The 24,896-nt window shown below is 38.2% G+C and overlaps 1 protein-coding gene and 1 pseudogene across 7 annotated transcripts in view; one reads left to right on the top strand and one right to left on the bottom strand.

Annotated features, from left to right (window-relative positions):
• Positions 1-24,896, bottom strand: part of Nsd3 (nuclear receptor binding SET domain protein 3) — a 130,569-nt gene that overhangs the window by 69,292 nt on the left and 36,381 nt on the right. For all 7 annotated transcript variants that reach the window (XM_013076069.3, XM_004855352.4, XM_004855349.4 and 4 more), the window contains 4 exons: positions 17,508-18,226; positions 9,704-9,775; positions 8,898-9,060; positions 1,402-1,556 (listed from right to left, as the gene is read on the bottom strand). In XM_013076069.3, the coding sequence (XP_012931523.1) occupies positions 1,402-1,556; positions 8,898-9,060; positions 9,704-9,775; positions 17,508-18,182 (1,065 nt within the window). In that variant the 5' untranslated portion in view covers positions 18,183-18,226. The remainder of the gene's footprint in view (positions 1-1,401; positions 1,557-8,897; positions 9,061-9,703; positions 9,776-17,507; positions 18,227-24,896) is intronic.
• LOC101720822 (proteasome subunit alpha type-2 pseudogene) lies at positions 21,159-23,666 on the top strand (annotated as a pseudogene).

Below are 24,896 nucleotides of genomic sequence, written 5' to 3' on the forward strand. Positions count from 1 at the left end.
AATTAGGACTTATTCAGAAGGTTAAGCTGAGACAGACTGAAGTCAGTTAATTAAACTATGAGGCAGTATAGTATATGTCAAATACCAATATATGTCTGTACATTATAAGTCTCATAAAACCAATCAGTTCTCTGTGATAACATTTAACTCTAAAGTAAAAAATGGCACATTTATGAATCACAAGTGACCCATATTATAAGTAGTCGAGTTTAGAATCTCAACCAGATTATCAAGAGGACATCAAAATTCTATAATATCTATCACTGTAGCAAATATATTTCCTGGTTCCATCTCTTGTAAGTTCTGTGCGAACCAGTTACTTAAGCTTTCTGTGCCTTAGTCTCTTCATCTGCAAAAAAAAAAAAGAGTAAGACTATCTACCTCATAGGAGTTACTGTGAAGATTAAATGAGTCAATACATATAAAAAACTCTTAGGGTCGGGGATGTAGCTCAGTGGCACCGTGCCTACCTTGCAAGTGCAAGGTCCTGAGTTCAATCCCAGGTACCAAAAAAAAAAAAAAAAAGAAGACACCAAGGGCCGGGGATTTAGCTCAGTGGTTTCGCCACCTGTCTTGCAAGCACAAGGACCCGAGTTTGATCCCTGGTACCAAAATAAATAAATAAATAAATAATAAAAAATAAATGTGATACTCCAGCAATACAAGAAGACATCAAAATAGGAAAATTTTAAATCCATGGATTTTTCCAAATTTCACTGACATCTTATAGACTTACACATATTAATTCCACTCACAAAAGAATCCAACACTCTATTAAGCAGGTAAAGTTTTTAATAATACTATAATGTTATTTATGTAACATGTAAATCCTACTGTACTTACAAACCTACTGATCACTTACAGTGATTAAAACTGAACTTAAAGGAATTAAAATAACATCATTAAAACAACTGTCTGAATTCAAGTATGAAAGATTCTGAATTATTAAGTCCTTTAAAAACCATATCAGTGGACTAGGGTACAGCTCAGTGATAAAACACATGCCTGGCATAGGTTTGATCCCCAGCATCAAACAATGTGTGTGCACACACGCACGCACGTGCACATGCACAGATACACCCCAGACTAATAAAAATATTTATACTTTTGGCAGATTCGCACATGCACACAACCTAATATAATCATTCTTACCTTCACTGCCCCTCTGCCCTGCCTTCCCCCATCCCATTAGGCAGGTCTCAGTGTATATATTCTGATCATATCCATCCCCTCTATTATCCACCCTTACACCCTCTTTCCCCTTATTCCCTTCCTCTTGTCTAATAATAGTCTCCTTTCTACTTTCTTGGCATATATTTTGGATTCCACATATTAGGGAGAACATGTGATATTTCTCTTAATGAATTAGACTTAACAAAAATATTAATATGCTGTATTTACCTTTTGTTTTTCAGAGTGATTGCTGGCTTGTTTGGTTGCTTCAGCCAGTAATTCTTCATACTGTTTATGACCTTTATACTCCCGTACCCGCTTTTCATGAACCCATGCCCTCTCTGGCTGGTTGCTAAAAAATTGGACATGATATTCCCGGGCACCTGTAAGTAAAAATTCTTAATTATTCCAGAACATAAGCATCCACATATACTGTACTTAATTAAGCAAAAGGGCCTCTTATCTAGGTTCCTTTCTGTTACTCCCATTAAAATTTGTATATTTTGAATTGTCCAAAGACATATTCCAATATCTACCAATTATACAACTAATAGTTCTGTGAAAATCACTCCAAATATGTAGGTGTGGTAGCACATGCCTATAATCCCAGTACTCTGGGAAGCTGAGGCAGGAAGATGGGCAATTTAGCAATTTATTAGCAAGACCCTATAACAAAATAATTTTTAAAAAGTTTAAAAAGGGATGGAGATATTGGTCAGTGAAAAGGCCCTGGTTCAATCCCAGTACTGGGAGGAAAAAGAAATCACTCCAAATGATTAAAATCAGTCCAGCAAGTTTTAAGAGAAAAGCAGAAATTCTGCTAATTATTAGATTTATTGCTTTGCTTATACTATTTCTTCATTTGGCAGCACTGGGGATTGAACTCATGACTACATCCCCACTCCTTATTCTGAGACATGGTCCTGGTAAATCAGACTGCCCGGTTAGAGCTGGGAATTTAGCTCAGTGACACCATGTCTGCCTTGCTAAGCACAAAGTCCTGAGTTCAATTCCCATACCGGAAAAAAAAAAATTTTTTTTTCCAGATTGCCCAGGTTGAGTTTGAGTTTAATGTGTAATTCTCCTGTCTCAGCCTCCCAGAGTCCTAGGATTACAAGTATGTACCATTTCACCCAACACTGTTACATAATTTATTTCTACATACTGTCAATCTTTTCATAAACAAACTGGGATTATAAATAATGTTTCTTTTGAAAAATGTCTGACCTTGTTTCCTTGGACTTTTAAAAGACAAATGCTGATTAAACTGCTCTTCTAGCTATATGAATAGGAGACTCAGGGATCAGGTGAGGTCTTGAAACTGTCTTTATAACATTATCAGATATTACTGGTCTTTCTTACTATGTTGACATTTGTATTTAGTAGCAACAAAAGCGACAGCAGATAAGACTGCTAGCATCCTAGAATGAATAGAGACAAAGTGAATGTACCAAAGTACACTCATCACTGTATTTTTCACAGCTATCAAATGGCACTTAAAAGTTTTACTTACTATCCTTGTGAACCAGTAAAAAGTACTAATTTTCCTAAATCTTGATCCTTGGATACATGTCCCATTAATACTCTGTGATAAAAGGGAAAAATGAAACCCTAGACCACACAGAGTATGATGGCTGTCTTGAGGATAGCACTGGTATGACTATTTGAGTGACAAAGTGAGAGGGACACTCACTTTTTCAAGGGACTTCATTTTTACTAGAAAATATGTCTGAAAGAAGAACTATGGTTAGTCAAATGAGTATTTGGCAGATTCTCTCCAAAAATCTAATTTCTTTACTTCAAGGAAAACAACATTACTTGTTGCCAGTAATAAAGTCTGATCTTTCAAGCAAAATCTTGTAAAATTCTAGAAAAACTGTTTTGATCCTCTGAGTCAGCTAGCTTCCCAATACAGTAAACCCTCAAGTTATGACGGGCCTGATTTATGAACAACTTGGGTTAGTTAGGTTAATGGAAGATTCATCTGGCTCTTGTTACCTATAACAAGTAGCCAGGTAAACATCCAGATCTCAGCTGTACTGACTTACAACCAGCCCTCGGGAACCTATCAAGTTCGTAAGTCAAGGGTTCACTGTAATCAAAGAATTTTCTAATGAAATAAGCAGTGATATTAATTAATATAATTTAAAAGATTGTCAATAAAAGAATGTGTCAGCATTTGAAAGAGCTACTTATACATGACTCAGTAAACCAAGTTTTTAAATGGACAATGAACGCAAGATGTTTCAAAATTACACATGGTAAAGGAGCCACTCAAAGTGCAAGATAGAACCAGTGGATTTTAATGTAGAAAAGTACAAAAAGTTCATTGGTAGGATTTCAGAATCCACATGTAACTAACTCACAATTTTTTAGTTTTGGTGTAATATCAAAGAAAAACATCCATAATTATCTGAAAAAGTTATAAAATACTGTTCTTTTTGCCTATGACACATCTGTGTGAGGTTAAGATTATCTACATTGGGCTGGGGATTTAGCTCAGTGGTTCTGCCGCCTGCTTCGCAAGCACAAGGTCCCGAGTTCGATCCCTGGTACCAAAAAAAAAAAGATTATCTACATACACTTCAATCAAAACAAGAAGTCATACCAGACTGAATACAGAAGGAGATTTGAGAATCCAGCATCTTCATTTAAGCTAGACATTAAAGAGACTTACAAAAATGTAAAATCATTAATTTTTTGAGAAAAGTTTTTCATAAAGATATAATTGATGATATAATAGATTACAGGTATAACATATAAACACTATAAAAAAGGCTTTTTAGAATCCTCAAATTTTAAAGGTAAAAAGGGTGCTGGCACAACTGAGTGTGGTGGTGCATGCCTGTAATCCCAGCACTCAGGAGGCTGAGGAAGGAGGATCACCATGAGATCAAGGCCAGCCTGAACTACAGAGCAAGATCCTGTCTCTAAAAAATAAAACAACAAAACAAAAAGCATGCTGGCACTACAACACCTGAGAATTGTTGCTTAAGAGCACTGCTACTCTGAAAGTGTGACCTGAAGAACAAGCCAGACTGTGACAAAGTAAGTACAGGCATTTAGATGATGCATACAGAACTATGAAAGTGATCTGACACTGAGGTCCTATACTATATGGGAGGTAGGGGCTTAAATAATCAAATTTTGTTGTATTGGTCCATGGCAGACTAAAAATGTGTGTGTGTTATGGGAGGACTGAATCCATGGCCTTCACACTGATTATTACATCCCCAGCCCTTTAAAAAATTTTTTATTTTGAGACAAGGTCTCACTAATTCATTTCAATTGCCCAGGCTGGGCTTGACCTTGTGATCCTCTTGCCTCAGCTTTCCAGAGTGCTGGGATTACAGGTGTGTGCCACCACACCCACAGTGGATTGGAAACTTTTTTTTTCTTTCAGTTTCTTAAATGCTAGTCTCCCTATGTAGCCCAGGCTGGCCATGGAACTTGCTGCAGTCCTCATACCTCAGCCTCCCTAGTGCTGGGATTACAGGCATGCACCACCATGCCTGGCTTGGAAACTTTCAAAAATTAGCAAAAACTAGTCTTTTAATAAAGATAGTTTGAAGAACACTGCTCTAGAGAAAAAGTATTAGATCAATAGAGAAAAGTAGGAACTAGTCTTCTCAGGCAATCTACAATAATACAGGTAGGGAAAGAAATAGCAAAAAAGTGGATCCTGACTAGAAAAATGATGAGTATAGGCTTAAATTGAGCCACTTTCGTCATCTGAAATTTCATTGTATCTTAGATGAGACATATGTTAATATTATTAGGAATTAATGGGAGATTGCTAGGGGATTATTTTGAGACCAGATTAAAATTTCATAAGTAAAACAGGTCATGAGAGGAGAGTGAACTCAGATTTCTGTATCACCTAATCTGAGAAGGAAGACCCAAGTACAAATCTAATTATAATTAATCAGAGAAGCTTTATAAAAAATTTAAGCACTTCAGGGAGAAAAACAAGAAGGTAACCTAAACTACTAGTGAGTTTGGAGGACAGGGTACCTGGTAGGTTCATAGGAAAGCACCTAGGACATAATCTCTTACCAAAGATCAGTTATTCAGAAGCAGACAATCCTAGGGGACTTTAAAGTTAAAAACACAAAAACCTGAAATTCGTAGGGAATACGTCATTTTCAGCTGTATATTCAACTTCTTCATTAAATTACTCATTTGAAAGGAAGCAAATGAAGCACTTTGCCTAACTTGCTAGCACTTTGTTTCTCACTGACTTGAAAACAATACTAAGAGGGAAATAAAAACATAAAGACAAAAAAAAAAAAAAATCAGAATCAAGCACATATGTCTCAAAATAATGGCCTAAAATTTTTTTTTTTAAACTGATCTTGTTCTTTGGTAATGAGCCAATTGACCTATTTATTTATTTATTTATTTGGTACCGGGGATTGAATTCAGGTCTTGTGCTTGCAAGGCAGGCAGTGGAACCAGAGCCAAATCCCTGGCCCAGGCCTAAATTATACAGAAAAATGTAAAGGAAGGGCCGGGGATGTAGCTCAGCAGTGACGAACTTGCCTGGCAAGTGCAAGATCTTGTGCTAGATTCCCGGTACCACAAAAAAAAGACAAAAAAATGTAAAGGAAATATTCTTATATAAAAAAAAAAATTCAAAAATATTCAGGGTTTTGGGGTTTTTTCCCAGTATTTTGAGACAAGGTCTTGTTATGTAGTTCAGGCTGGCCTTGAACTCACTATGTAGCCCAGGCTGGTCTCAAACTTGCAGACATCCAGGAGCCTCAGCCTTCCCAGTGCTAAGATTACAGGCATGGGCCACCTGGCAAAACCATTTAGTTTTAAACTTAAAAACAGGGTTAAAAGTAAAAATAGGTATTATGGGATACTTACTACTTAAGACTCTCAATAAAAATCTTTACATATCTATTAATTATAATACTCACAGAGAAAAGGAGTTAACCCCAAATTTTTTAGTCATTACATATTTGAAGGATGAGAATATGGGCACCTTTTGCTTTTTGTCAAGCTTTATTTTTCCCCTAATAAACATATGATATTTTTTAAAGCAAAAAAAGAGCCAGGCATGGTGGTGCACATCTGCAATTCTGACACAGAAAGACTGAAAACAAAAAGAGTATTTTAAATTTTTATCAAAATACGTATTTCTTAACCTAAATTCTCATATTTCCAGTAATGATTTTTTTTTCTGGTACTGGGGATCGAACTCAGGACCTTTCGGTTGCAAGGCAGGTGCAGTGCCACTGAGCTAAATCCCTGGCCTGTGATTTTTTTTTTTTAATTAGTTTTTCCAGCACTAAAGTAGGAGAATGCCCGGGGGGGGGGGGTCCCAGACAAGATTAATACAACTAAATTTAAATACTTCCTTTAAAATACAGATAAGGCATAGATTGTGCTTTCATTTGTATCTCACAAAAAAGCTAAAATTAGCAGGTTTTCATAAAGTAATTAAATGTGAAATCCTTATTTAATCTCAAAAGAATGCTTTCCTGAGAGGAGAGAACTGAAGAGCCCTTACATGATGCAATTACCCTGAGAGCTAGGAGGCTCAGCTGTGGACAAAAATTGTTTCATTTAAGAACTGGGCTCCTAGCCGGGGATTTAGCTCAGTGGTTTCACCGCCTGCTGCGCAAGCACAAGGACCCGAGTTCAATCCCTGATACCAAGAAAAAAAAGGAACTGGCCTCCTTGGAGAGTCCTGTCCTTTCCCACTTGTAGAACCATGGATTATTGAAGCCACAAGGTACTGCAGAGACCAGTCCAACACCCATCTTACACAGGGGCAGGACAAGGACTGCCTCCCCTAGTCTCTGTAAATCATGCCTGGATAAATTAAATTGCTTCACTTCTAACATCTAGGTAGTGTTTGAGAGCAGGGGTTATGGAATAAGATCTCTTTGAGACTCTACTTATCTGAAACATGATATAACACTCCCCACTTCATGGTGGTGCTGCTATGAGGATCGCACAATAAGAGAACTGCTTAATACAGTACTTTGCAGAACAGTGCACACTCAATAATGTTAGTTTTTCACATCTGCCCCATTGATGCTTCGACTCTTTCAACCTTCACTCAGCACATGATACTGACTAGATGAAAGACCATCAAGCCATACTGCCTGCTATACCTGAGCAGACTCCTAGCTATGCAGCCGAAGTATCACAGACAGGCTGATCCCCTCACAGATTTGACTCACCAGACCTAAGGTGACACTCTTCCCCAAAATAGCAAACAAGTTTAAGGTGAGAGAAAAAGAACAGGTGCAAATTTGTCGTAATGAGGAAGTCAATACACAACAAGAATGAGTTTATAAAGCAAAAAATATCCAGAAAATAAGTTCAAAGCTCAAACTTCTAGGCTGAAGTGGAGCTCAGTGGCCAAGTGGTTGCTTAGCATGTGTGACAACCTGGGTTCAATTCCCAAACTGTGCAGGTGCATGCATGTGCGTGCTTATGCACGTGCACACACACATACACACAAGAGAAAAAAGTGTGAATACATCTTTTCTTAACTTTTAACATTCCTAAGGTAAGATCCTATGTTATATCTAACTAGATTTAAGCTATACTTCTGTCATTTCAAATATATAGGGATGCCACAGGAAATTTAGATTTAAAAATGGAGTGGATGAAGAAGAAACTATCCTGTAAAATTGATTAGAATGAAAAGTACTCATCTAGATTTAAAAAAAAAATTACTATCCACAGGAATCAGTGATGAAATTAAAGAAGGTTGGCCCATATTAAGCTCATATAAGACATTATGTATTCAACAGGTTTTTTTTTTTTTTAGGAAACATGAAAGTCAGTCAGGTAAGTGTTTTAAGAAAGGAACTGTGGAGCCAGGAGACTGGCTCGAGGCTAAGCACTGACCTGGTGTTCCGGTTTACATCCAGATATCCCCTCAGAACTCCGTATGTTCTTAGTGGTGCTTTGGGAGGTGATTAGATCTGTTTATAGCTATATGTAATGTTGGAGAGGTGAAGCCAGGTCAGAGGAAGTGGATCTCTGGAGTATGGCCTAAAGAGTCTCTCTCCCTCCCTCCCCCTTGACTGTTCTCTGCTTCCTGCTGCCATGCCACAAGCAAGCCCCCTCTGCCATGCCACCCTGCTGTGGAGCCTTGAGCTGAGCATGGACTGAAACCTCTACAAACTGTGAGCCAAAATAAACGTTTCCTCCTTAGAGTTGTGGTTGTCAAGTATTGTCTCAGCAATGAGAAAGTAACCAAGACACTTGGAATACATGAAGGACTAAGTTTGATGGCTACAAAACACAACACACACACACACACACAAAGGAGGAAGAAAGAAATTGTAACCAAATGCAAAGTATTATAAGGGCACACAAGGACTACATCAATTGTAGGGGCTCTCTATCAAGTAAGATGACCAAAATTATTTCAGTAGTTATTAAAATGGATATAGATATGTATATTTTTGTGTGAGATTATATATTATTCATGGGGAGGTACTGGGAGTTGAAACCAAGACCTCTGCACTAAGCTACATTCCTAGCCCTTTTTTATTTTGAGACAGGATTTTACTAAGTCACTAAGTTGCCCAGGCTGAGCTGGAACTTGCGATCCTCCTGCTCAGCCACCCAGAGTGCTTAGACTTACAGGCATTTGCAAGCACACCTGGCTTATTCTTACATTTACATATAACACTTAAAGTTTTCTTTATTGCCAATTTTTTTACTTAATGTCCATTTATGCCTTTTCTTACCTCTTGTGTTAATTTTGGTATGAACCTCGAGCTGGGGATCACTTGAAACCATACAAGGCCACCAGGGATAGGTTCCCACCTTGGACCAAACAAGATCGCCAACCTGGAACTTAACACCAGTAGTTACTTCTGTGGTTGGGGCAGAGGACAGTATTGGCTGAACCTACAGGAAAAGTTCACAAAAACTCCATCAGAAGTGAATTAAAACAAATGAACAATCAAACAAACTGTGCACTACTTACACTAAAAATGTTAACAATGTAAAATTTATCTTAATTATACTTTTCTTTGATATCTGTTATCTATAACTATTAAGAGGGAAAAAAAGAGGAAACAAAATAAGCCCTATCCCAAATACTGTACTGAAAACAGGACTGATGTTGCTAAATTAATAAGGCATCTTGAAATTCTAATGATCAATAAAAATATAGTTCTTCAAAGGAAAATAATTCACTGAAAATATCTACTTTAAATTTTTTTTTTAAATTTTTTAGACAGGATCTCAATGTGTAGTTCTTGCAGTAATCCTCCTGTCTCGGCCTCCCAAGTGCTGGGATTACGGGCGTGCACAACCACACCCAGCTGAAAATATCTACTTCTTAAAACCAGTTCCAAGATTTATTTCAGTGTGATTTCTAAAATAGGGATGTATAGAGCAAGGGCCTGCTGCGCAAGCGCAAGGACCAGAGTGAGTTCAATCCCTGGTACCAAAAAAAAAGGTGTACGGAGCTATAATAAAATCACTTTGCTTTTGCCTTCCTCTCAACATCACATCTAGTCAGATAGTACTCAACAAAGCAACTCACCGGGATGGCGTCTTTGAGCACTGGCTCTTCTCTTGGCTTTTCTGGTGTGGAGTCCACCCTCTCATTTGGTCTCTAGGTGAAAAGGGGGGGAACAGAATAAAGTGGCAGCAAACCAAGAAACAGTGACATTAAAAAATTAAAGAAAACAAAACATCAAAAAGAATGGGGCCGGGGATTTAGCTCAGTGGTTCCGGCACCTGCCTCGAAAGCATAAGGTCCCGAGTTTGATCCCCAGTACCAAAAAAAAAAAAACCAGAAAAGAATAAAAGACACTTATTAACTGAACAATGTAACGAGTAAGAATATACCTCCCACTACTTACTTGATTACTTTCAAAAGTAAATCTTTTTTTTACACTGTGTCGCTGAGGTACATTCCCAGCCCACCAAACTAAATTTCTAATTAAACTGTATTTTTGGTTTTGTTTGTTTGTTTTTTGGTAGTGGGGATTGAACTCGGGACCTTGTGCTTGCAAGGCAGGCACAAGAACCACTGAGCTAAATCCCCAGCCCTAAACTGTATTTTTAACTGCTCAGAAAAAAAAGGTGGGGGGGTGCTCAAATTGTTCATAAGATATAACCTAGAACTTTTCTGGAGAACAACTTGGCAACATGTATGAAAAGCCTCAAGTTTTCAGGCTCTGACCCAGAAAATTTACTTCTAAACATGTGTACTGAAAATATTTTGAGAAGTAATCTATCTTTCTGCCTATAAAATTTGGAAGTACTATCAGTACTCAAAACATGTATACTCCTCAATTTAGCAACTAATTTCAGAAACACCCTACAGAAGCACAAAAAATAACAAAAACTAGCCAGAGATAATAACTACAGCATTAATTTGTGTTGATAATCTATATATCTCAATTTTTTTACCTTAAAAGTCTGTATATGTATTAAAAATATTTGGTACTATATATAGACCAACTTGGTAACAGTAATTATCTTTTGAGAGTAGAATTAGGGAAATGGTGAAGAAAGATCTTCTACACTGTTGTATTATCTTCATCTTCTGTAAAAGATAAATTATTTCTATAATTTAAAAGATTTAAAACATTTCCTACTTGTCAGAGAGCAGAATTCAAATGGTTTTAAAAGAGGGTAATATCAGGTAATATCACCAGGCATAGTGCTGCATGCTATAATCTCAGTACTTGGGCGGCTGAGGTTAGGAAGATTACCACAAGTTTGAAGCCAGCCTGTACTACATTGTGAGTTCAAGACCAGCCTAAACTACATAGTGAGGCGCTGAATCAAAAAGAAAGAAAGAAACAAACAGAAAACAAAGGTGTGGTGGCCCACTACTGTGATCCTAGCATTTGGAAGGCTGAGACATAGGATTGCCATGAGTTTGAGGTTAGGCTGGGCTTCATAGTGAGTTCACTACCAGCCTTATAGAATAAGACCCTGTCTCAAAAAACCAAAACCAAGAGCCAGGTGTGGTGGCACACACCTGTGATCCCAGCACTCGGGAGGCTAGGCTGAGGCAGAAGGATCACCGCGAGTTCGAGGCCAGCCTGGGTGACATAGTAAGTTCAGAGCCAGCCTGAACTACAAAGAGAGGCCCTGCCTCAAAAAAACAAAACAAAACAAAAAACAAATAAATAAAATAAAAACCAAGACGCAAAACAAAAAGCAAAAACCAAAGGGTATACAGGGGTACAACCAAATCAAATTTCCCCCTCAAAGGTCAAAACTGAACCTAACCATTGAACTTGATTTGGTTCTCATTCAATTTGGTTGCAACCAGAATCATGGAAAGAATTAAGTTCGTGAACTAAGGTACCATTGTATAAATTAAATTAGGTCTTAAACTGGGTGCAGTGGTACACGCCTGTAATCCTTACACTTGGAAGGCCGAAGCAGGAAGATCGCTGCAAGTTCAAGCCCAGCTTGGGCTACAGAGTGAGTTCAAGTCGGTCTGAACTACATGGTGAAACCCTCTCAAAAAACAAAAAACACTCTCAATCCCCCAAGTTGAATGTAATCACTATGTATGTCGCAAACATATGTTAATAAAAAATTAAAAAAAAAAATTAAACAAAAACAAAAAAAACAAAAAACAAACAAAAAATTAGGTCTTAATTCTCCTGGAAGAATGTAGATAACTGTCAAAGCTACTTAAAATTCTCATTCCATTATTTCATGAGATTTAGAAACTGTTATAAAAAGTTTTATTAGGGGGCTGGGTAGATTTAGCTCAGTGGTTCCAGTGCCTGCCTCGCAAGCACAAGGTCCTGAGTTCGATCCCCAGTACCAAAAAAAAAAAAAAAAAGTTTTCTTAGGGAAAAGATAGTATTGTACAGTTTTTAACTGTTAGGAAAATGATATATATGTGAGACAGACTAACATCTCAAGCGCTAAGTCTCAGTAGTCACTCCATAGTGACTCCCTGTCTATAGCAGTCACTCCATGTCCCGGCACAGCTCAAGGAACCGGGTCTCTAACAGAGAAACAAACAGATGTAGCAGTGGTCCCTAACCCAAAGGACCTTACAGATATGTATACCAAACAAACAGAGACAGAAGCATCCACTTACTAATCAAGAGCTCTATGAAGAGAGAACGGTTTATGTGTAGTTTTAGATACGAAGGGCAGGAAAAGAATCTCTAACAAAATAGGTCATAATCTGAGAACCAAAGAGGAGTTACATGAGTAAAAGGGAATGGATGGTACAGGAAGAGAGAGTAAGATGCCTGAGGTACCTGGGTTTAAAAGGCAGAAACTTTAAGGTCACAACTACTGACCTAACTGCCCAAGGAAGAGCAAGATTACAAGAAGAGGGCTGAGAACAGGCTAGATCATGAGGCTGTAAACCACACCACAGTAAAGTGTTTGGATTTTATCTTAAGTGCAATGAAAAGTCACTGAAGAGGTCTAGGTAGACAAGCAACAAGCATCAATTTTATGTTTAAAAAGATCCTGTTGGCTGTGAGGTGGAAAATATTTTGGAAGGGAGCAAGAGGGAGAGCAGAATGTTTAATTAGGGGGTCACTAATATAATCTAGGTAAAATAAGTGATAGCTTGTTTATTAGCTTTCTTGGATGCTTCTGTAGCAGTACTATGATGAGCATCTAGTAAGACACCTTTATTATCCAGATTTTTTTGGGGGGGGTACTGGAGATTGACGCTTGTGAGGCAGGTGCCGGAACCACTGAGCTAAATCCCTGGCCCTAGGACACCTTTATTAAAGAAAAAAAAAAAAAGCTATGTTCAAATTTAAAAACTGGATTTCTGATCACTAGTGTAATAAAGTGATTTAGAACTACTGCCCATGTCTGTGCAGCCCACTCAAAAGCTTCGCTTCAATTCCAGACCCAGCTAAGCGCTCACCTTAGCTCCTTACCCCAGTCGAACTGCAGCAGGGCAGTGGGGTAACTTGGGGAGGATACCACAGGCTAGGAGTGAGTCACTCTCCCCCACACCTATCTGCATGGCGTTAAGGGAAGGGACCTCTAGATTTTTTTCTGAAGGCAGATAAGGAGTAATTTTTGCCATACAATACAAGCCTACTATTGTTTTGTTTTTCCTTTGGCAGGGAGTAAGGGAAGGTACTGGAAATTGAACCCAGAGTCTCTGCACTGAGCTACATCTCCAGCCTTTTTATTTTATTCTACTATAGTTTTTTGAGACAGGGTCTAAGTTGTCCACGTTGACTTCCAACTTGTGATCCTCCTGCCTTACCCTTGCAAGTAGCTGAACTACAGGTATGTACCACTGTAGCCAGCAGTAAGATTTCTTAAACACACAAAAAAAATTATGTTAAGAGGTCAACTAAAATAAATTATATTATTCTAAATATTCCTTTAAAATTTTTCTCTCTAGTTGTTATTAAAACCTAAAAACTTCACTAAGATTAACAGCATGCATTATATCTGGCAGAATTTCAAGCTTTTAATAATACAAGTATTACCTAAATAAATTTCAAAAACATTAAGCAAAATTATATTTCCTAGTAGATTAAAAAACTGTCAACATTCAGGTTGGAAAAAAATACAAAGGCACTTGAAAGGCATAAAAACATTTCATTTTTCTTTTATTTTCTGAATAACAAAGTCCATAATGTTAAAAAGCAAAGAATTGTGTACAGAAAAAAGTTTACACATGAACATTCTCTAAAAACTGAGGCCTAATCCTGAGAACTAAACTTCTGACTCAGTGTTACTGAGACGGATCTAGCCACCAGCTCTCAGGAAGTGGGCACAAGCTAAGAGTTAACGGGTGGCGGTGGTGGATAAGCCCACTCAAGTGCTAGGGGAAAGTGGTGATGTTTGACCAAGGCCTCCACTCACATGCCTCAGGCATTACGCCAGCCAAGGAGGAAGACTGAAGAAACCTTTTCACATGTTTCTAATTTGGTGGGAGGAAAAACAGCTAAAGCAGATTTCTAAAATACACAATTTCAGTGGTGACTTCTCGTCTCCTGCTGCCTAGATGTTTGAACACATTTTCACTGTTGAGAAGATACACTTGTTCTAAATATCAGCCATTCTTCAGAAGGCCAAAGAGCTCAGAAGGAGTACTGAGAAAAAAAAAGTTGTGGGTAAAATCGTGAAGTGAATAGTGAATAGATAAAATTTTGTTTGCTCAAAAAAGAATACAAAAAAGGGAAGCAGGGTAGGAAGGAGGTGGAAACAACTTCTAACTTTTTTTCCAGGGGTTCAGTTCTGCACTTCCCTGAGGTCTCTAGAGGAGGGGAGCTGTCCAGAAGCATCAGTAGACCCCACTCTGGGCTTCCCCTCACCGCCAGGTCCTCTACAATGCTAATCATGAAGGGCTGGCACCTAGGGACAACCAGGAGGCAGTGAGAAAGTATCAAAAATTAAGACACTTGGGGCGGGGATTTAGCTCAGTGGTTTCACTGCCTGCTGCGCAAGCGCAAGGACCTGAGTTTGATCCCCGGTACCAAAAAAACAAACAAAAAAATTAAAACACTTAAAACAACTGTACTGAGGGAGCACAATAGATGTTGTTCAAGTTAAGAAAATGTAATTTAAAAACACATAAAGTTACAAAGCAAACTCATTTGGGCATAGCTCTAGTTACTGCTTAGCTTAGCAAAAGCACTACACAGGATAAGCAAGACCCTTGGCAGCTCTGGCCTTAAAGTTTCATTATGGCACCTATTTAAGCTTACGACTGCCTTCATGTGATAAAATTTTAATTCATCAAAATTCAAATAACCAGACTTAGCTCTTCACTTTACTTTTTTTGAATGAAGGGAGGTGGGAAGGACAGAAGAGAGAAGAGGAAGAAAGCAGAGGATGGAAAGAAGGTAGGAAGGAGAGGGAGAGGGAGAGGGAGAGGGAAAAAAAACCCTGGATTTCCCCTAAAAACCAACTTTCAGGCAATGGTATCAGTTAATATTGAGTGCAATCAATGCCATATTCTACATGTATACTTTTTTTTTTTTGGTACCGGAGATTGAACTCAGCTCCTTGCACTTGCGCAGCAGGCAGCAAAACCACTGAGCTAAATCCCTGGCCCTCTACATGTATACTTTTTGATCAAAACTGATGTTTCTTTACCCTAAGATTTTTTTTTTTTCTTTTTTGGTACCGGGGGTCGAACTCAGGACCCTGCACTTAGGAGGCAGGCATGGGAACCACAGAGCTAAATCCCCAGCCCTACCCTAAGATATTTTAAGATCCTAAGTAATCAAATATTAAATTATACTGAGCAGATTCACTTTAAAAAACCCAAAACTCTTACATTACATATAAATACACAAATCCTGGGATATGACAGTTAACTGAAGGTTTAAGTGGTATAAAGAGACAGGCATATTGGGCTGGGGATTTAGCTCAGTGGTTCCGCCGCCTGCCTCGCAAGCACAAGGTCCTGAGTTCGATCTCTAGTACCAAAAAAAACAAACAAAGAGACAGGCATAGCAAATATCCAACAAACACAGACTGGTTTTAGAATCTAACTGTAAAGTGACTAGTAGAAACATCACTGCATTAGGGATGGGGATGTAGCTCAGTGGTGCCGTGGCTGCCTGGCGAGCTCAAGCTACTGAGTTAGATTCCAGTACTGCAAAAAAAAAAAAAAGAAAAGAAAAAAACCCCAAAACATCACTGCATTGAATTTTTCCTAGATTCTGATAAAGCACAAGGACATGAAAAATACATTCTTTTATCTTGACACTTAATAGCTTCTAGTATCTATTTTGAGGTATATATTAAACTTTATTAATAAAGGCAAAAAGCCTAGTCTAATAAGTAAAATCTGAATACTCTATTTGCCAGATTCTCTGTAGCAAAACCAAGACAGGCCAGCAACATAGTTCTCAAGCACTAATAAACTGAAGCAAATTCAGGTTTTAGGCATGTTTGTGATTCCCCAAAGCCAATATATATCACATGTCTTTTCACTACAGGTCTAGGTAAGAATGCTGCTGCAAATGTGACTGAAGTTCATGCAGCTAATTTCTCTCTCCACTTACTCATTTAATCAACAGTCAATAAATGTCACTGTGGGCTTCGTTTGGGGAGGGGGCTGACAAACGAAGTGTAAGAACCCAAGAGGCATGCATTTCAGCGATAGTTTCATTCTAAAGCCTTCTTCTTACTTATGCAGAACTAAGACATCAGAATAGCTAAGGCATTCTCATTACGCACTTTCATTTTCTTCATAGCTTTGATGCTATCTGAACTTATGTACCTATCTCTGATGCTCTCCCCTCTGGAATCTGAGTACCCTGAGAGCAGCAACTTTGCTTTTCAATCACTGCAACACCTCTATTCTTAGAACAGTGACTAGCTCAGAGTAGGCATCCAATCAATATGCACTAAATGAGTAAGAAAATGATAGAACAATGAGAAAACATGTTGAAATGCCACACTTGAACCTATGAAAGCCTAGAACCATCGTGATCTTTACTCCAGAAAAAAACACACTGGAGTTGCACGAAGTAATGGAACCAAGGGAAAGATGAGTTAGTAAGAGGTAAACATTTGAACACAAAACAATAAATTAACTTATTCAACATTTAGCTAGTAAAAGCAGGTAATTATCATCTAAATAAACATGTATCATTTTCTTCCCAAATCAATGTCTAAGAAACATCTGCAATTCTTATCATGAAAACTGCATTCAAGTTAGAATTGATAGGTCACATAATAACTATTATTATTATATTATTGCTATGCAACTTGACTTTGAAACTCAGATACGGTATTTTAAAAAATCAGCCCCAGGGGCTGGGGATTTAGCTCAGTGGTTCCCGCACCTGCCTCGAAAGTGCAAAGACCCGAGTTTGAGCCCTGGTACAAAAAAAAAAAAAATCAGCCCCATACATCTTAAATTATCTATGAAGGATGACTTTTATAAAACACCACTTGAAGTTTTAATCACTACATATGATAACTGATTTTAATAAAAAGGGTTCTTTTACATCAGTTTATTATGTAGCAAACACATTAGCAATGAGTGTTAAATCTAAGCTCTACCAGCAAAAGTTGGTCTAAAATAAATGAAAACCCTGTTTCTGTGCCTTTCCTCTTCATCTTCAAAAACCAGTTTATTATTAGCATGTAAAAATAACCAAGGGTCTTAAAACAAAGAAACATAAACAAGACTCTTGGTGTTACATGATTTTAAAATAGTTCTTCACTTTAATGATGCCCATTCATTTATTCAACAAATATTTACTCAGCCCTTATAATATTCCAAGCACCTTTCTAGTAATTAGAAGTTACCAGAAATATTCATATATGAAGTGATAAATGCTAAGAAAGATCTCCTTGATTTCCATTAAATGAGAAAGATTACAAAATTTTTCAAAAAGGTATTTTCAACTTACATTTTGCTCCTCTGATTCTAATTTGGGGATTTTGTGTGACTTGCGCTCTTCAGATCTAGATGAGTCATGCTTGTTGCTTTTTTTCCTTTTTTCTTTTCTGCTTTCATGCTTTGACTTTATGTGTTCAGTTGCCTGTACTTCATTTAAAAGGTCTCCACAAAGGGAAGACTCGAACAATTCCCTGCCATTCTGGATAGTTTTGGTTATTTTTAGTTTAATTTCAGGTGAGCCAGTCTTCTTTGGAATCACAGTTTGTGGTACCGAAAGAGGAGGTGGTGGCTGCGGAGGGGAAGGTTTTTCTAGAATTTCATGTGGTCTTGTATTTGGAATTTCTGAATGGTAATAGTCAGTGGGGCTAAAGTTTCTAACTGCACCAAAGCCATTGGCTGACCCATTGGGATACTGATTATATGACTGGTATTTGGTTTGAGTTTCATACATGCTGATTGATGGTGGGTAGCCATTTGTAAGTGGAGGAAGGTCTTCTGTTGTAGGTGGGTACTGAAAGCCTTGCTGCAAGGTAGCTTCATACGGTGTCTGGCCACCATCTTCAACAATGTCACTGCTGTTATCAAAGGCATCCTCCTGACGGATGTTGGCGGAGTCAATGAGTTGAGGTGGTTGCTGAATTGTGTTTCCCATGATCCCTTGCATGAAAGAGAAAGAGAAATCCATTGTTCTGCTCCAGCATCCTTAACTGTCCCTTTCTCTCATCGGGCCTAAAATAAGAAAAGAAGGAATTATAATATTATTAGCATATGATTAGCCTCATATGCTAGAGGCTAATCAATTGAAAAAGGATTAAATTAGAATGTTTTGAACTTAATTTTCATATCAGATATGCATACATTAAATATTTCTAAAACCAGATAGCCAACATAAAATACAACACAAATATATTTTATCTTAAATGGTTATCGGTTAAATTCCTGATTATTTTTTATAACAATTTTGGCAACAAAATTTTATCCTCTTTGCAAACATGCTAAACAATTTTGACATTCCTTTGTTTCCCAGTTTACAGATTATTAAGATTAAAATTGTAAGGGCCAGGGATGAAGCTCAGTGATGCTGCACCTGCCTGGCAAGTGCGAGGTCCTGAGTTTGATCTCTGGTACTGCAAAAAAACTTTTTTTTAAATTAAAATAAGCTGCATCCTGACACATATAGATTAGTTTCCATATGTACTTTGTTTAAAATCATTCACATTTTGTGCAGTGGTTCTTTTTATTTAAAAATAAAATCTTATTTCAAATATTTTAAACACAAAAGTAAAGTGCCTATCCTTTCCATCATTCCTATTCTGGAGATCATTTTGTACTGCCTTTGACTCATGCCAGAAACTTTTTTTTTTTTTGGTGCCAGGGATCGAACTCGGGACCTTGCGCTTACAAGGCAGGCAGTGGAACCACTGAGCTAAATCCCTGGCCCTCCATCATTCCCATTCTTCTATGTCACAGACAACAACTATAAACACTCTGGTGGGTACTCATCTACATCTTTCTCTAAATGATTACTTATACATTTTTAAAATAGGGCTTATTCTGATTTGTTTCACTTAATAATATTTCCTAGATGTATTTCTATATCAGCATATATAATTTTTATACATACTTCATTCTTTACATGGTTAAAAAGTAAACATGTCACTGTAATGCACTTAATCATTTCTACAGTGATAGCCAACTAGCTGCTTACATCTTTTTAATATTATGAACAGGTGTACAGAAAACACTCTTAGCTGGGCATGGTGGCACACATCTGTAATCCTAGCACTCTGGAGGCTGAGGCAGGAAGATCACCATAAGTTCGAGGCCAGTCTGGACTATATAGCAAGACCCCATTTCAAACAAACAAACAAACAAACAGAAAACACAGCCAGGCATGGTGGCGCATACCTGTAATCCCACCACTTGGGAGGCTGAAATAGGACTGCTGCAAGTTCAAGACCAGCCGGGGCTACACAGTAAGTCAAGGCCAGCCTGAACTACACAGCAAGACCCTGTCTCAAAAACTAAATCTATTCTACCACCTGCTTCGCAAGTGCAAGGTCCCAAGTTCAATCCCCGGTACAAAAAAACCCCAACTAAATATATAAACAAAATTAAAAAACCAGAAAACACTTGGCCTCATTACTAACTACCCAAACTCCACTCTTGAGTGCATCCTGTATCTACCTCTAATAAGTTTTTCTCATGTCTTTAAAAAAAAAGAAAAAATATTCTTGAAACTGTATTTATATTTTGTGCATACATGTATTCCTATAAAATATTTGAAATTCTGATAGATACTGCAAAGCTGTTCTATTAGCTGGGCTTTTTATTTTGAGACAGGATCTCATTAAATCACTAAGCTGCCAAGGCTGGGCTCAAACTTGTGATCCTCCTGCCTTGACTTCCTAGAGAGCTGTGAATAAAGGCACGCGCCACCATGCCCAGCTTATTAGCTGTCATCTTTTTTTTTTTTATTAGCTGTAATCTTATCAAGTTACACTCACAGTGAGGGAGGATGCCTAATTCTCTGTACTCTTACCAGTTTCCAGGTGCCCACTCATTTTACCAGGGATTGAACACAGGGAGCATTTGGCTACACCCCAGCCCTTTTTATTTTATTTTTGAGACAGGACACCTCACAAGTAGCTGAGATTACAGACATGGATCACCAAGCCTGGCCTCTAGTTGTTTGGAACAAGTGGCATACAGAGGAGAATCATGTGGGGTACTTTTACAAAATACAAATGTCACAGTCTATTCCCTGAAGATTCTCTAAGTTTTTTGTTTTCTGCTTTTTTTTTTTTGGTACCGGAAATCGAACTCGGGACCTTGCGCTTGCGAGGCAGGTGTGGGAACCACTGAGCTAAATCCCTGGCCCTTTTTTTTTTTGGTACTGGGGAGCAAACTTGGGACCTTATGCTTGCAAGGCAGGCGGTGGAACCACTGAGCTAAATCCCTGGCCTCTGTTTTAAAATGGAAATCTTACAAGTACCCGATTGCTGGTATATATACTGTAATATGCATTGACAACTGCTGTATCACAAATTAGCTGTATTACAATTTTTATATCTTTTTAATGTTTTCCTTAAGGAACTGTAATGATGACATCTGGCCAGCTAAATCAACACCTTTTCTCTGGACTATTGTAATCAAAGACCCCCTGAGGAGCAGTACAAGCCACTGATGGGACAGTTGGGAGATAGGGGGGACAATCAAATTTGTATCAGAGCTGCCCAACAGCGAGACTAACACTTGCCAGAGAGGTACAGTATTGGGATTCTTGGTTCACAGGTGAAACAGAGGAAGCTTCTGGCTGGCCTCCATAAATAGTAGAGCAAAGGGACAGAACTAGACTTTGAATTGAAACCTGTCTGACTCTAAAACCTATGATTTTTACTATTCCATTTTCATTTCTCAAGCTACAAGTTTCTCAAGGATTCCTTTCTTTTGTTCAAGTGCTTTATTCCTCAGCAACTGCCAAAATTAACAACTATCCTAATAGCCACCATTAGCATTTAAATGGTATTTTGCAAATGCTGTACATCATTCTAAGCAGTCTACAAAGTTCTACAAGTAATCTCCCCAACAACTTCCAGGTACATATTATCTGCCATTACAGATGAAGAAACATAGGCAGACAGAAGTTAAAGAAGTAAACATGGCTAGTAAGTGACAGAACTGGGCTTCAAGCCAGTAGTCTAATTCTAGGAGTTTGATTCATATTCTACTGATCAGCAATGACAATCAATGTTAGAAATAATTTCTTTGTAATATATCTTAAGAATTGAAGGGCCAGGGATTTAGCTCAGTGGTGCCGCTGCCTGCCTCGCAAGCACAAGGTCCTGAGTTCGATCCCTGGTACCAAAAAAAAAAAAAAAAAAGAACTGAAACATTAATTTGGCCCTTTGAAGAAATGTGTAACTCACAGCAACAGAATATAAGATGTGAATGTCTTAAAATTCTGTTATGGAGCAACAGTATGAATTTAAAAATTCTCATTCAACCAGGTGTGGTGGTTCATGCCTGTAATCCCAGCACTCAGGAGGCTGAGGCAGGAGGATCGCCAACAGCCTGAACTACATATTGAGACCCTGTCTCAAAAAAAAAAAGTTTTCATTCATACTTCAAACTTTGACACATAATAAGATACAACCTGTACTTTTGGTTCCAGAACTGTCATATACAAAATCAGCTTTTGAACTGTCTCCCAAATAACAGTCTATAGTGTTTTCCAGACCTATGTTTTCAGAAACTCAAGTTTCTGATGCTTTTAAGTTCCAAACATAAGTCTATAAAAAGTTTGATATTTTACTTTTCTTCTCTAGTCCTAACTCGGAACATTTCACTTTAGTTTGCTAAGAAAAGAAATAACATTGTCATCTTACAATAATGTGTTTCCAATCACAGTGTTTTCCTTGCATTTTGTGTGTGTCCACGGACTGTGTGCACACACTGGGGACTGAACCCAGGCCCTGAGCATGCTACAACTCCAGCCCAAGGTACTAATTCAAAGAGCATGATAATGGCAATCTGTCCATAAGGAATACCTTTATTCTTAGGAAAGTCATGCACACACCTGTAATCCCTGCCCGAAGGAGGCTAAGGATTGTACTACATAGTGGGTTCAAGGGTTGCCTGAACTACATAGTAAGACCATGTCTCATAAATAAATAAATAAATAAATAGATAGATAGATAGATAGATAGATAGATAAATAAATAAATGGAAAGCCCTGCTGAAATATTTAAAGGTAAAGTATCATGGTATAGTATCTAAAACTTTCAGGGCCGGGGATTTAGCTCAGTGGTTCCATCACCTGGCTCAAAAGCCCAAGGTTCCCGAGGTTTGATTCCTGGTACCAAAAAAACAAAAAAAGAAAAAAACTCTTCTAAAACTTTAAAATGGCTCAAAAAAACCCAAAACAAAACAAAAAAAATGGGGCAGGGATTTAGCTCAGTGGTTCTGCTGGCGGCCCTGCAAGCGCAAGGACTGGAGTTCAATCCCTGGCACCAAAAAAAAAGGGAGGGGGGGCATATATCTGGAATAAAGCAAATGAGGCAAAACATTAACTGGCTAATCTAGATGTTGACTGTAATTTTTTAAAAACTTTTTTAGAGGTTTAAACATTGTGTGTGTGTGTGTGTGTGTGTGTGTGTGAGATACTGTACTGGGAGCTGAAGCCAAAGTCATCACACTGAAGTGCATCCCCAGACTTTAAAAAAATTTTTTAAATACAGAGTCTTAGTTACTGAACTGTCCAAGCTGGGCTCAAATTTGTGATCCTCCTGCCTCGCCTCCCATCTCTGCTGTGATTACAGGCTTGTGCCACCGCACCTGGCTTAAAGGTTTAAAATGTTTCAAGGTGGAAGAAAAAAAAGCCACCTATGGTGATGCATACCTATAATCACAGATCTTGCGAGGCTGAGGCAAGAGAATCACAAGTTTGAACCCCACCTTGGACAATTTAGCAAGACCCTGTCTCAAAAAAAACACAAAACAACCTAGGGATATAACTGATTACAAAGTTCTTTGGTTCTAAAACAAAACAGCTGGCTCTGTGAGTAAAGACAGCAGAGTATAGTTACAGATTTCACTGACAAGCTTCAGTCCATATGGTAAACTTGCCAAATTGACAAGTAGACTCAATTACCAAACACATACATTTGGCAAACAGTGGCACAGGGCCAGATTACAGAGTGCTTGTGTACAGAGCTCAGAAACTTGCCCAGCAGTACTATCTTGTTTACCAAGAACCCATCCCCACAGCTCAGCTGGTACAGACAGTAGCTTCTGTGTTGCAATAATACAACCAGCCAGATGGTATTCATCCATTTGGAGTTTCTAACTTGTGACTGGAATGAGGGACGACTTATTTCATTAGATCCATCTGAAATTTACTTAGCCTGGAAGGCCACAGCAATGAAAGAACTGTGTAGGGGAAAACTTTCTGTGAGACAGACATAATGAAGATTTGGTGCTTGACGTTGCCATCCTACAGCTGTCTTAACTCCAAAGGAAAGCTTTGAAGGGCAGGATAAAATAGAAGTTGGAATCTACAATGGAACTGGATTCAGGAGGCTTTACTGCAACTGAAGTTAAGGATTACTTGGCTACCTTGCATAATAATGAAACGACTAAACAATCTGAAATTGGGCCGGGAATTTAACTCAGTTCAGTGGCGCCACGACTGCCTTTCAAGGGCAAGGTCCTGAGTTCGATCACCAGTATAAAAAAAAGAAAACAATCTGAAATTTCAGATTATCTATTTACTTAAATGTGTTTAAAGTATGTTTTGTTTTACAGACTTTTTCATACTATTTCTACATGGTATAATGGACTGAAGTTTTAAAATGACACTTATAAATCATAATAAACTATTGAGTTAAAAAAAGTTCCTGGGCCAGGAATTTAGCTCAGTGGTGTCGCCGCCTGCCTCGCAAGTGCAAGGACCCAAGTTTGATCCCCAGTACCACCAAAAAAAAAAAAAAGTTCCTAAGGGCCAGGGATTTAGCTCAGTGGTTCCACCACCTGCCTCGAAAGTGCAAGGACCTGAGTTTGATCCCGGTGGAAGGAAGGAAGGAAAGAAGGAAGTTCCTAAGTTGGTAAGAGCGTCCATTAAATTCTGATACTAAGCCAATGGTCCACATAGTTATAGTTTTCAGAAAGATTAAGCATGAATCAGTGCTTTTCTGTATTATGCCTCCAGCACAATGACCAATAATCCAATCAAGGCAGCAGTTTTTTTTAAAAAAAGATATCTTAGGACCTATTTTCTTTTTTTTTTTTTTTTTTTGAGACAGTATGTATGTAGTTCAAGATGTCCTTGAACTAACTCACTATGTAGCCCAGGCTGGCCTCAAACTCTCAGCAGTTCAGCTGGGATTACAGGTGTGCGCCAGCACGCTTAGCAGAACATACATTTCTTTACACAGTGATTTTTATATGTATCAGAGTGTGGCAATCAACCTTCAAACAGCAGACACACTGATACAATGGTTAAGACATTATTAATTAGGAGGCTCTCAACTGAGTACTGTTCAAAGTACAGGCTGCAATTCAGCCAGGTCCAAAGCCCAACCCCAAGGTGTGTTAGCCATATGACTTTAGATAATTTATTCAGTATCCCTAAATCTTAAGTCTTCCTTATCCAGAAATTCTAGATACTTGTAACTGTCTACCTTGTTACATAGAGTTATTCAAGGAACTAAGAGTTAATCCACCAACACCACTTTGGACAGTACCTGGTGTACAGCGAGAACTCAACACCTACTGGCTATTAATACTATTTGTTGCAATGGTCAGCACACAGAACTGGTAAAAAACCAACCAACCAACCAACCAACCAACCATGATCTGACTTAAGTGCCTTTGCAGTCTTTCAGTAAGATTTTAGGAC

This window comes from Heterocephalus glaber, unplaced genomic scaffold, assembly GCF_053883595.1.
Source record: "Heterocephalus glaber isolate CG9 unplaced genomic scaffold, H.glaber_assembly_v1.0 deba00001461, whole genome shotgun sequence".
Lineage (NCBI taxonomy): Eukaryota > Metazoa > Chordata > Mammalia > Rodentia > Bathyergidae > Heterocephalus > Heterocephalus glaber.